Source organism: Mus caroli, unplaced genomic scaffold (genome assembly GCF_978045245.1).
Source record: "Mus caroli unplaced genomic scaffold, Mus_caroli_1 scaffold_6, whole genome shotgun sequence".
Lineage (NCBI taxonomy): Eukaryota > Metazoa > Chordata > Mammalia > Rodentia > Muridae > Mus > Mus caroli.
In genome coordinates, this window is record NW_028227261.1 from 68,929,513 (window position 1) to 68,942,135 (window position 12,623).

Consider the following 12,623-nt stretch of genomic DNA (forward strand, 5'->3'; position numbering starts at 1 on the left):
TGTTTTGTTTTGTTGTTTTTTTGAGAGAGAGTTTCTCTGTATAGCTCTCGCTGTCCTGGAACTCATTCTGTAGACCAGGCTGGCCTCGAACTCAGAAATCCACCTGCCTCTGCCTCGCAAGTGCTGGCATTAAAGGCGTGCACCACCATTGCCAGGCTAAGGTCTACTTTTAATGATGTTTTAAAAACACTTTAACCTCTCTTTTAGTCCACTACCCACCACAGGTAGTAGAAAAGAAAGGCTATGGGGGAAGTGGGCATGTTTAGAAATGGGTTTTTGGAGCAACTCTTGTCTGTGTTATCTGGAAATCAGCAGTTCAGTTCAGAGGTTAACAATGGCAGCTTGATCCAGTCTTAAACACTTTATGGATACTCCAGCAGTCTAGTTTGATAGAGTCTGGTTAGCAACACTGGTGGCATGTACTAGTTGGAACACCCAGGTCTCAGCCTTAGCATAAGTCATCCAGAGGGACCAGGGAGGAAGGTCAGGAAAAGTTCTCAGCTGTGTCTCTGAGCAAAGTGAAGATCAGCAAAGACTTGAGACTAACAAGTGTTGTCCAGCTAGCTCTATAAGTAAGCCAAGCTCAGCCTCCATCACTGTCTGTTGAATCTTTTTTATACTCTCTTGAGTATAAAAAACATCACAAGTCCTTTTTGGGTCTTATCTCAGCATGTGTCTTGCCTTAGCACCTGAGTCTGTCTTAGCTGACATCAGATCATCCTGAGTCCAAGGAAGCAGCAAGAAGCCGAGGCACACTACCATAAGTTTTTTTGTTGTTTCTCTTTATGGAGTCCTGGCAAATGTAGCTCAACTACGCAATGTAAGGCAGGCCAATATGTGTGTCATTAAATAATCCTTAGTCATGTACCATTCATGGGCTTGCTTTAGTAAAACATCCTTGCACCTGTGTCCACTTCAGAAAACACTCCTTTATGTGTTTGCCCCAACAAAACACCATCCAACACAACTGACTCTCCAAAGAGCCCTTAAGTTCCCACTACACTGGGCCTGCCAATCAAGACTGATGATAACCTATGTTCAATATCTGGGCCTAACATGGTGGAAGGAGAGAACCAACTCTTGAAAGTTGTTCTCTGACCTCTACAGACTCATACTGTGGTACATACACTTGATCAATGATTAAAATGTAACAACAAAAGACATTTCTTGAAATTTTTCATAAATAGCTCATTTTTAAATTTAAATTTCTGAGATAGAATCTCACTATGTATACCAGACCAGCCTGGAACTCATTAGCAACATCTGCCTCTGTGTCTAGAGTGCTGGGAGTAAAGGTGTGTACCACCATAGACAGCTTTATTAATAAAGCTGTATATATATATATATGAGTGCCTTTGCCTATAGAGCCATCTTGCTGGCCCAACAACTCACAAATTTTAAAATGCCTTTCTGAGCAACAAGATGAAATTTGATTCATCTCCCTTCATGCCACCTTGGACATGAGTCATTCCTTTGTGCTGTAGGTTAACCCATCCTGGTAGAGGAGAGAGGGGAAGTATGGGTGGGAGTAGAGGAGAGGGAGAGAGAGAGAGAGAGAGAGAGAGAGAGAGAGAGAGAGAGAAAGAGAAAACACTCGTATAACTTTTATTACTGTAACTATTCTGTCTTACTAGTTGTTGTTTATTTCTTACCATGCATAAATTAAATGTTATTATGGATTTGTGTATATATATATATATATATATATATATATATATATATATACCCATAATTTCTGAGTTAGAGCTCACTGGGAGATTATAAGCTCACCATGTACAAGGCCCTAGCTTCACTCTCCTGAACAGAGGGATAGAGATGAGTAGAGAGACAGAGATAGGTGGAGATAGTGGATGGATGAGAGATAGATAGATAGATAGATACATAGGTAGGTAGATAAATGATAGATACACAGATGACAGACAGACAGACAAGACATACTATAGAACCCAGTGCTATCTGTGGCATCCCCTAGAGGGCTTGGAATATATCTCTTTCACACATCCTATTATTGTGGAAACTTATTTGTTGAACCATCACGTTTTTCTGTTGAGACCATTAATTATATGATGTGAAGAAAGCATGAAAACAATTGACTGCATCTTAATTATTCTTTGTTTTTGTTATTTATTTTGAACTTATTCCTTCTGTATTTATAGGCTTTTTAAAACGTGAATCCTTCAGTAGCGCAGGACTAAGCACTGCTCCCTTTATTCCAGTTAGCACCTGGCCTCTCCCTTTCTGTTTTAGCATAAGCCTTGGATCCAACATTCTATTTTGTGGTGTTCTTTTTCTTCTCCAACTGTAAATTGTGTGTTTCTTTTTCCCTGCTTGCTCTTTTTGATTGTAGACCTGCCTAAGAGTGACTACTAGTAACCAAGTGATAGAGTCAATATTGGGCTGTCTGAAATATTTGCTGCCAATAAAATTAGTTCAAGACTCTTGAGTTTGGATTAGCCTGTGGGCAAACCTATGGGGGTATTTTCCTTTCTTTTCCTTCCTTCCTTCTTCCCTTCCCCTTCCTTCCTTCCTTCTTCCCTCCCTCTCTCCCTCTCTCCCTCCCTTCCTTCCTTTACTTATTTATTAGATTTTTCAAAATAGGGATCTCTCCATGTAACCTTCACTGTCCTGGAATTCACATTCTAGACCAGGATGGCATGGAGCTCAGAGGTCCATCTGCCTCTGTCTCCTGAGTGCTGGAGTTAAAGGCGTGTGCCACCATCATCTGGTGGGGTCTTTTCTTGATCCATGATTGATGTGGGAGGGCCCAGCTCACTGGGTGGTGTCAACCCTGAGCTGCTGCTTCTGGGTGCTATGAGAAAGGAGGCTAAGTTATCTATGGTGAGCAAACGAGTAAGCAGCACTCCTCTGTGGCCTCTGTATCAGTTTCTGACTTGAGAAGTTTGTGGTCTTAGGGTGGTGAGATGCCTTACAGAGGCACAGAGCTGAATCTTCCACAGCAGAGCTTACCAGAGGATTCAGACATTCTAGACAGAGAGGGAGAAGGAAATCAAAGAGACCCAGCAGCACCAAGAAGGGGATTGGAAAAGGGAGACTCAGACAGAGTGGAGCTAGAACACATGGTGTTCATACAAGAGGGAGGAGAAATGCTGGTGGAAGCGGGGTGGGGGAGGCTGTCTTCCCCTTAGCTGGGTCTTCAGTTCACTTTGTATGAACAGCAGGCCTGGAGGAGACCTTGGCTTCATCTTGGTAGAAGGTAACAGCAAAGGTGCTTCAAGCCATTCCCATTACAATCAGCATTGCCACAAGCCTAGACAATGGGTGGTCAGCCACATCAGCCTGTGGTTTGCAGCTCAGAAAAGCAGACTGGTCAATGTCTGGGAAGTCAGTGATGCATACCTGAGATTTCTTCTAGCTCTCCTGCTGGCCCTGCCCTCAGTTCATTGCACAGCAGGACTCCCTTAACAATAGGCTAAACCTGTCTAAGTTATGAATAGTCCCTTTTCCATGTGTGTAACTCTATTCTGACTGTTCCATTTATTGATTCATTTATCTCACCCAGAACATTTCTCAGCTTCTCAAAACTTCAGCCAGGTGTGGTCACACATACCTTTGATTCCAGCACTGAGAAGACAGAGGCAGGCAGATCTCTATGTGTTCAAGGCCAGCCTGCACTAAACAACTATTTCTGGGGAAGCCTTGGAAACCCAGAGAGACCTACCATAACATACATTAAAAAAAAATGTATTGCCTGATGGAGTGTCAGAGTATAGACCAGTAACATTCCTAAAATAACAAACAAACAAACAAAAAACCAAAAAACAAAATTCCCAGCATACAAGATTACTTATTGCTGTCCCCCTTCTAGTCTTTCTACAGAAACAAATAACATTCTTCCTCTCCCCCCACCCTCCTCCTTCTTCTTCTTCTTCTTCTTCTTCTTCTTCTTCTTCTTCTTCTTCTTCTTCTTCTTCTTCTTCTTCTCCTTCTCCTTCTCTTTCTCTCTCCTTCTCCTTCTCCTTCTCTTTCTCTCTCCTTCTTCTCCTTCTTCTTCTTCTTCTTCTTCTTCTTCTTCTTCTTCTTCTTCTTCTTCTTCTTCTTCTTCTTCTTCTTCTTCTTCTTCTTCTTCTTCGACAAGGTCTTTCACTGTGTAGCTTTGGCAGGAATTCAAACTCTTTAAGTAGACCAGACTGGCTTTGAACTCACAGAAATCCATCTTCCTCTGTCTCCCAAGTGTTGAGATTAAAGGCATGTATTGTCCTTGCCCTTTTTTTACATTTTTATTTATTTACATTTTTGTTTGTTTGTATGTTTGCTTTTTTAAAATTTCAGTGGTGCTGGTGGTAGCCAGTGTGCATGGAGAGTTTTTACAGTCAGAAGAACTCTGTGGGCATCATTTCTTTCTCCTCTCACCAAGAGGCTTCTGGGAAATCTAACTCCAATCATCAGGCTTGATAACAAGCCCTTCTAGCCTCTGAACACCGACCCCCACCTCCTGAGTATCTTGCTGTGTAGTCCAGGTTGCCTGGAACTCATTAGGAGTCCTGAACTCCTGGCAGTCCTCTTTCTCAGGTTCCCCAGTGCTGTGATGCCAGGTGTGTGCCATCTCACCCAGTGCTCTCTACCCTTACTTTGTGGGTGTGTGTTTGTGTGTGTGCTATGCATGCTTAGGAATGTGCAGGTGCAAGTACACACAGGTGTATGTCTCTCTGTGTGTGTGTGTGTGTGTTTGTGTGTGTGCGCACAGAGGGCAGTGAAGGAGATAGGATGTCCTTCACTGTCACTTCCCACGGTGGCATGGGCAGGGCAGCCAGGTAATATTTAACAGTCGCCCCGGGGCCACCTTGTTCTGTGGTGATCTGGACCTTGCAGACTTGCTCTTCCTTCAGCTCTCCTGTTCGGTAGGTCCTACCCCAGATCTGGCCCTCCAGGCTGCTGCCGCTCTGCCTGCTCTGGGCTCAGAACTGCAGCAATGGGTCGGTGGGGGAGGAGCGGGGAGGGAGCAGCCCCGGGCTGGTTGGGAAAGCTCTCGCTTGCTTTTGTTCTAGAGGTTTCCTTTCTGTTTGCAAGTCCCTCTGTGGTAGAGCAACTTGCATTTGTCCTGTCGAGGCTTTATTTAAAGGGAAACACCTCACAGAAGAACTTATAAGGTGCATAGTGAGAATTGTCTGGGTTTCCTTTAGTGTCCCACTAGGCAGCACAGGCTGCCCGCAGGCTCTCTATGGTCCAAGCTGGGCTGAAACTCTTGCTCCTCCTCTGCCTCAGCCCCACCTCACCCTTGGAAAACGGAAGGAGATATTTTATGGGCTGCTCCTTGTATGAATACTGCTCGAAGCTTCTGCGTTCAGAACAGTTTTTCTAAAGGAACTGGGACTTTGGGTTGGAGGCTGAGCTGTGTCTAGACAGGTTCTGTTGCTGGGCAGAAGGCAGTTTCATGTGGGTGTGGGTCACTGGGGATGGGAGATTGTACAGTTCCCTGTGTTATGATCTTGACCGTCGCACTGCTTCAGAAGGACCACACTAAGCCAAACAGTTCCACATGAGGTTTATAGGGAGAGAGAGGGGCAAGGTGTCGGCGGGAAGAGGAGGAGGGGCATGGAGGGGGGAGAGAGATGGGGTGGGGTCTTTCTTATATATGGATGATGATGTAATCACAGGTAAAGGTGAGAGGAGCCAAGTGGATTCTGGGAATATGGTGGCTGTTGACTTGGCAATAGGTTTGCGGGTCCCACCTATGTGATGTCACAAGTTTCAGAGGTTCTGATACCAACACCCTATAGCTACTCTTTCTTGAGCTCAGTCAGCATTAAGGCAGCCACTGCTGGTTTCAGTCTTGTTCACAAGAATGGTAAACACCCTCAAGTATCAGTTTGATAATCCTGATGCTGAGAGCCTGGCATGGTGGCCTGTACCTAATCCCAACACTAGCGAAGTTGAGTAAAGAGGTCAGCCTGGGCTTTAGACAGGCAGAGACTAAGTAAATCAAAGGCCACCTATGACCCTAGCACTTGGTTGGAAAAGACAGGCAGGTCTCGTGAGTTTGCAGCCTGAATTCCAGGCTAGCCAGAACTGTTACAAAGAGAAATTCTGTCTCAGAAAGCCTACAGAAATAAATCCATTAACTAATCAAGGGCAGGTGTTTGGGGAAGCTAAAATGTCTTCTGTTTAAATGGAATTTTCTGCCTTTTGGGTTAACATTTTTGAGAACAGGCATTTATTTCAGAGGCATTTCTAGTGTCCCGTTTGAGAGACAAGACATACATCAATGACTGCACTTTCCTACTGAAAGTGTGTAAACAGCCCTGGAGCCTCCAGTCAGGTTGTTGGCCCTGAAGAGGGCTCTGAATTAGAGGGTGGGAAACTGAAACTATTTGTGGTGGAATTGTGCGCCTGCCTAGGTTGGGACAGGAATTGGTCCTCAATGTTCTGAAATCAGTTTCTTTTTCTCTCCAGTGTCTCTTTTCTCCAGGAGGAAAAATGGCAGCAGCAGCAGTGGATCCACAACAGGTATGAATTTTTTTTTTTAATTTTTTTTTGAGACAGGGTTTCTCTGTGTAGCTCTGGCTGTCCTGGAACTCACTCTGTAGACCAGGCTGGCCTCTTAACTCAAAAATCCACCTGCCTCTGCCTCCCAAGTGCTGGGATTAAAGGCGTGCGCCACCACTGCCTGGCTAACAGGTATGATTTTTAAGTACTCGTTTCTTGGTCCTTTACTTTCCTCGTGTTTTGAGTCATAACTATCCACTCCTCAGTGTTTGCAGAGTGTGGTGATGAAGGTGGCCAACCTGCCCTTCTGGTTAAGAATACAGTATTGCACAAAAGGATATCAGTTAGGGGGACATTGGGTTGTGCCTTTCACCATTTAAATAGACAAGTTTACTGTATATCCTTTAGAACCTTTTCTCTGTCTCTAAAACTTTCATTGATGTTGCTTGAGGAATTATTTTCCATTTGCGGTATTTAAATGGTCATGCATGATGAGAATCCCAGCGTTCTAGGCAGAGACAAGCTGTTCTCTGTGAGTTCAAGGCCAGTCTGGTCTACACAGTAAGACCCTTTTTCAAAAAACATTTGTTTTGATGAGGTATTTATAATATCCAGCATAGCTTATATACAATGAACTTGTAGCTTATTCCTTGCCTAGCGTTTTCAAGGCTGAGTTTGATCTGCAACATCGCAACAGAAATAGTCAACTTAGGTGTATCAAACTAGAGAGAAATTAGGTTGGGGTATTAAACTAAAAACCTCATGAATTAAGATTACATTAAGAAGTGATTTTGAGGTGTTTGTTGCTAGAGTTCCTTGCGGCTGTGTGCCACCCTCCCCCGGATCTCTTGCTGTCTTCTCTCCTCCCCTATGATTCTTCTCATTACTCTAGACAAACCTATGTGCCAGTCCCTAGAGGGCCAAGTTCAACTTGGTCTGCAGTTTCCTTTCTGGATGAAGTGACTTCTGCATGAGCTATCTAAAGTTCTATAATCTCACCAGTAGGTAGTAAGTTTCTGCTTTGTTGTTGTTGTTCTTGTTGTTTTGTGTTGTTTGGTTTTTGTTTTTGTTTTTGAGTGACAGGGTTTCTTAGCCTAGGCTGCTCTTGAATTCCATTTGCAGATAAAGGTGACCTTAAGCTTCTGGTCCTCTTGCGTCCACCTCTCAATCCTAGTGTCATAGTGTTATACCATGCTCACATTCTATGGTGCCATCCTCAAACCCCGTGTTTTGTGTTAAATGCTCTACTAACTGAGCTCCATTCCCAGCCTCTCCCCCTCTTCTGTGGCTCTTTTCTCCCTCTCCTTTTGCCTACAGGCAGATGTACCATTGTAAAGGTTTACTAGATCAGTCTTTGGCAGGAAGCTGTTGATTGAATCCAGGGCTTTTTGTTTTATTTTGGTTTGAGTCATGGTTTCCTTGTGTAGCAGAACTGGAACTGCAGCCTTACTTACCCTCTTGAGTGATGGGATTAGAGACATGAAGCACCCACCCAGTAGTTTTGAAAAATACTATATGTGATAGGCTATGGTGACACACACTACTAATCCTAGCATGGGGAGGTAGAGCAGGTGGATCTCTGTGGGTTCATGGCCAGCCTGATCTATGGAGTGAGTTCCAGGACAACCATGGCTACAAAGAGAATCCCTGTCTGGAAAAACAAAGCCAAATAGAACAACAACAAAAATAAAAAACAAAGAGAAAACAAGGTAAAGTTTTGAAAAATACTATATGCAAAGTAACTTTGGGAGGTGGTGTGGTTTATGGGGTGCCACAGTGTGTATGTGGAGGTTAGAAGACAAGACATTTTGTGGAAGTTGGTTCTTTCATCATGTGAACTCCAGAGGTGGCAGGTAGGTCTTCAGGCTCTGAAGTGCTTCATTTTGTCAGCTGGGCCATCTTACTAGCCCTAACATAAATTCTATTTTTGTTCTTATTTTTGTTTTTTCTTGAGACAGGGTTTCTCCAGATAGTCTTGGCTGTAGGCCAGGCTGGCCTTCCAGGCTTCTAATATAAATTATTAATGGGCAAGTCATGGTGGTACCTGCCTTTAATCCCAACCTTAGGCAGGTGAGTTTCAGGTCACCAAGGACAGCATGTCCTGAGATCCTGTCTCAGATAAAAACAACAAAAACCAAACAACTTGTCTCAACAAACTGATTGATCTCATGCTTGCTTATTTCATTTATACATCTAACAGTCCATTGGGAGTGGCTGGTAGGACAGAGCGACCTGATGGAGACACTCAGCCTCATTAAGTCTTAATGCTATGTATGCCCAAGACTGAGAGTAAAAGAGCATGCTCAGTCCATGTTGAATATTTAGGTATGCAGTCTTTGTAAAACCATGAGTGTGCCCATAGTTCTCCTAAGCCGGCTTGTCTGTTTCTTTGCTTACAGATTGTTGCCAATGCCAGAGGTGCCGTAACTGGGGCGAAGGATGTGGTGACAACTACCATGGCTGGAACCAGGGATTCTGTAGCCAGCACAGTCTCAGGGGTGGTGGATAAGACCAAAGGAGCAGTTACTGGCAGCGTGGAAAGGACCAAGTCTGTGGTTAATGGCAGCATCAATACAGTTTTAGGAATGGTGCGGCTTGTGAACAGTCGAATAGATAATGCAATCACCAAGTTGGAGCTGCTGGTAGACCAGTACTTCCCCCTCACTCAGGAGGAGTTGGGTAATTGATTCTTTATGCTTAACTTTGAGTCCTTTAAAAAAAAGTTTATTCATTTTTTTTTAAAGATTTATTTATTTATTATATGTAAGTACACTGTAGCTGTCTTCAGACACCCCAGAAGAGAGTGCCAGATCTCGTTGCGGATGGTTGTGAGCCACCATGTGGTTGCTGGGATTTGAACTCTGGACCTTCGGAAGAGCAGTCGGGTGCTCTTACCCACTGAGCCATCTCACCAGCCCCCAAAAAAGTTTATTCATTTATTTAGAGACAGGGCTCACTATGTGTCTCTGGCTGGCCTGTTACTTGAAAAGCAGACTAGGTTGGCCTGAAACTCACAGAGATCCATCTGTTTCTTCCTCTTGAGTACAAGGATAAGTGTGTACCACCATGCCCAACCAAAAGCTACCATTAACCTTCAGTCAATCAGTCCATCAGTCAATCAATTAATCAATCAATCAATCAATCATTCAAATTGCATTTTATCTGTGTGTGGTGTGCATGCATGCCATGCTGTACATGGGGGAGTCAAAGGACAAGGTGCAGGAGCTGGTTCTGTCCTTCCTGCACGTGTGGCTTAGTCACTATTCAATGGCTGTGACAACACACCATGACCAAGGTCACTTAAAAAGAAAACCATTTGTTGGACTTATGGAGCAAAATCATGTCAACGGGGACATCTGAGAGCTGTCTGCAAGCTAGAGATGGAGAGAACACACTGGGAATGCCACCTGTATTAGTCAGGGTTCTCTAGAGTCACAGAACTTACGGATAGTCTCTATATAGTAAAAGAATTTATTGATGACTTACAGTCGGCAGCCCAATTCCCAACAATGGTTTAGTCACAGCTGTGAATGGAAGTCCAGGGATCTAGCAGTTACTCACTCTCACACAGCAAGCAGGCGAAGGAACAAGAGCAAGACTCCCTTCTTCCAATGTCCTTATATTGTCTCCAGCAGAAGGTGTAGCCCAGATTAAAGGTGTGTTCCACCACATCTTTAATCCCGGATGACCTTGAACTCGGAGATTTAATCTTCTGGAATCCATAGCCACTATGGCTCAAGATCTCCATACCAAGATCCAGATCAGAAACTTCTATCTCCAAGCCTCCAGATAAGGGTCACTGGTGAGCCTTCCAATTCTGGATTGTAGTTCATTCCAAATATAGTCAAGGTGACAACCAGGAATAGCCACTACACCACCCAAAACTGAACTGCCAAAGCCTTGCCCCTTGACAGACCTGATCCATCATGGCCACGCCTCCTAATTCTTCCCATATAGTTCCAGCAATTGAGGTCCAAAGATTCAACCAAAAGACCCTGAGGGCCATTCTCACTCAAACCATCTCAGTGTGGGTGCTGGGGATCAAACTCAGGTCATCAGGCTTAGTGGCAGGTCCCTTGCCCACTTAGCTGTACTGCTGGCCTTCTAACTCTTTTTTAAGGATCTTACATAACTCAGGGTAGTCTTCAACTCACTATGTTGCTGAGGATAACGTTGCTTCTTGTGTCCCTACCTCCCGAGTACCACACTCTTTCTCCTTTATTTATTTATTTTTTTACTGAGACAGAGCCTTAGATAGCCTACGTTGACCTCAGACTCATTAGGTACAAGATGCTAGCTTTGAACTCCTGATCTTCTTGTCTCTATCTCCTAAGTGTTGGTATTACAGGTGTGTACATAGTAAGTTCTGGACCATCCAGGGTTCTATAGTGAACACATCTTTTTATTTATTTATTTATGTTTTAAAAAGCAGGGAATTGAGGCTTATGCCTGTAATTCCAGCACTAGAGGAACAGACCAGGTGGAGAATCAAGAATTTAAAGCAAGGGACTAGAGAGATGGCTCAGTGGAAGAACTTGGGTTCCATTCTCAGGAAACACAAGAGTACTTAGAACTGTCTGGAACAATAGTTCCACCACATGTGCATGTGATTCACAGATGTACTTGCATGAAAACAGTCATACAGACAGAATAAAAATATATAAATCTTTAAAAAATAGTTCTAAGGGATAGAGAGATGGCTCAGAGGTTAAGAATACAGGCTGCTTCTTCCAGAGGTCCTGAGTTCAATTCCCAGCAACCACATGGTGACTCACAACCACCTATAATGAGGTCTGTGTCCTCTTCTTGCTTACAGGCATATATGCAGGCAGAACACTGTATACCTAATACGTACATCTTAAAAAAAATAGTTTTAAATGCTTCAAACCATTTTTGATTGTATAGCAAGTTTGAGACCAGCCATAGTGGTACTTGATTAACATTACTGCTTGTCCTATGTGCCAGGGTCCACGTTGCTAAGAAGTGTATGTAGGTGGCAAGAAGCACATGTAAATGTGTGTGTGTGTGTGTGTGTATGGTGTGAGTGTACGTGTGTGTGCTTCAGGTTGATCAACCCAACAGTGGGCATGAACAGTCTTAGGACATGAAGACATCTATCTTGGGATTCCAACTGTGGAATCCTGCTTATTTTTTCTTTCTCTTTTTCTTCTATTGTCAGAGATGGAAGCAAAAATGGCAGAAGGACCTGATAAGGTCCAGAAGCCGAGATACTGTGAGCGTCTGGAGTCCCTGGCCGCCAAGCTCTGCTTGAGGGCCTATCATCAGGCTCTCAGCAGGGTTAAAGAGGTCACACAGGTCAGGGGACCTTTACTCAGCCGCAGAAAATGAAGGGATCCTTAGATGAAGTTATGGATTTCTTTGTTAACAACACGCCTCTCAACTGGCTGGTAGGTCCCTTTTATCCTCAGTCTACCGAGGTGGACAAGGCCAGCCTGAGGGTCCAGCAGTCTGAGGTCAAAGCTCAGTAAACCCCTCCTTGTCACTAGTGCATGGTGTTTCTAGCCAGGTGACCCCTTTTGCTGTATTGAAATTAACCTGGTAGATGGCTTTAGCTTAGAAAAGCAGCTTCTTAGAACTAAGGGCCTCTTATGGTCACTCACAGCTCAGTTATGGTCTTGCCCCAGCTGGCCTTGGCACAGGAGTTCTTTTACCTGGCTGGTGAGTGGTGTGTGTTAGTCTTGTGAGGACCTCTCGGAACCTAAAAGCTCAGGTACACTTACAGTCTTGTCTGTGGCCTTTGTATTGTTATTGGCTGTAAACGTCTGTCTGGACTGAATAAAGATTCATTCATGTGGCCTCTGCTCCTGTGTGGTCTGAGCAGGCTTCATCTCTGTTTCTCTCAGGGCATGTGCTTGGGCAGCTTGAGCTGAGGTGTTTCCTTCCCTGTGAAGAAATACCAACCTTTGGACCCAATATCATTCATAACCGGGTAGAGCACGTTTACGTCGTTACGTGTGCTTTGTGTGTTGCTTTTATTGACCTGTGTGATCTGCATGACATTATTAAGCACATACATGAGCTCCAGTTGACCTGCTGGGGAGTTTAGCAGGGTAGTAGCACGAGAAGACAAAGTCCAATGGAAGATTTCCAAAACATTCACAGCTAATATGAGGCAGAACACATTGTTATTGCTCCTCAGAGGGTGATAGGAGATCACT

The 12,623-nt window shown here is 44.1% G+C and overlaps 1 protein-coding gene across 1 annotated transcript; it reads left to right on the forward strand.

Moving 5' to 3' along the window:
• The first annotated feature begins 4,798 nt into the window (after positions 1-4,798).
• LOC147004266 (perilipin-2-like) lies at positions 4,799-12,259 on the forward strand. The gene is made up of 4 exons (XM_085838430.1): positions 4,799-4,859; positions 6,412-6,465; positions 8,844-9,123; positions 11,624-12,259. Exons 2-4 carry the CDS (start codon positions 6,436-6,438, stop codon positions 11,791-11,793), a joined length of 480 nt encoding a protein of 159 aa, XP_085694556.1. The 5' UTR covers positions 4,799-4,859; positions 6,412-6,435; the 3' UTR covers positions 11,794-12,259.
• The last annotated feature ends 364 nt before the right edge of the window (positions 12,260-12,623 follow it).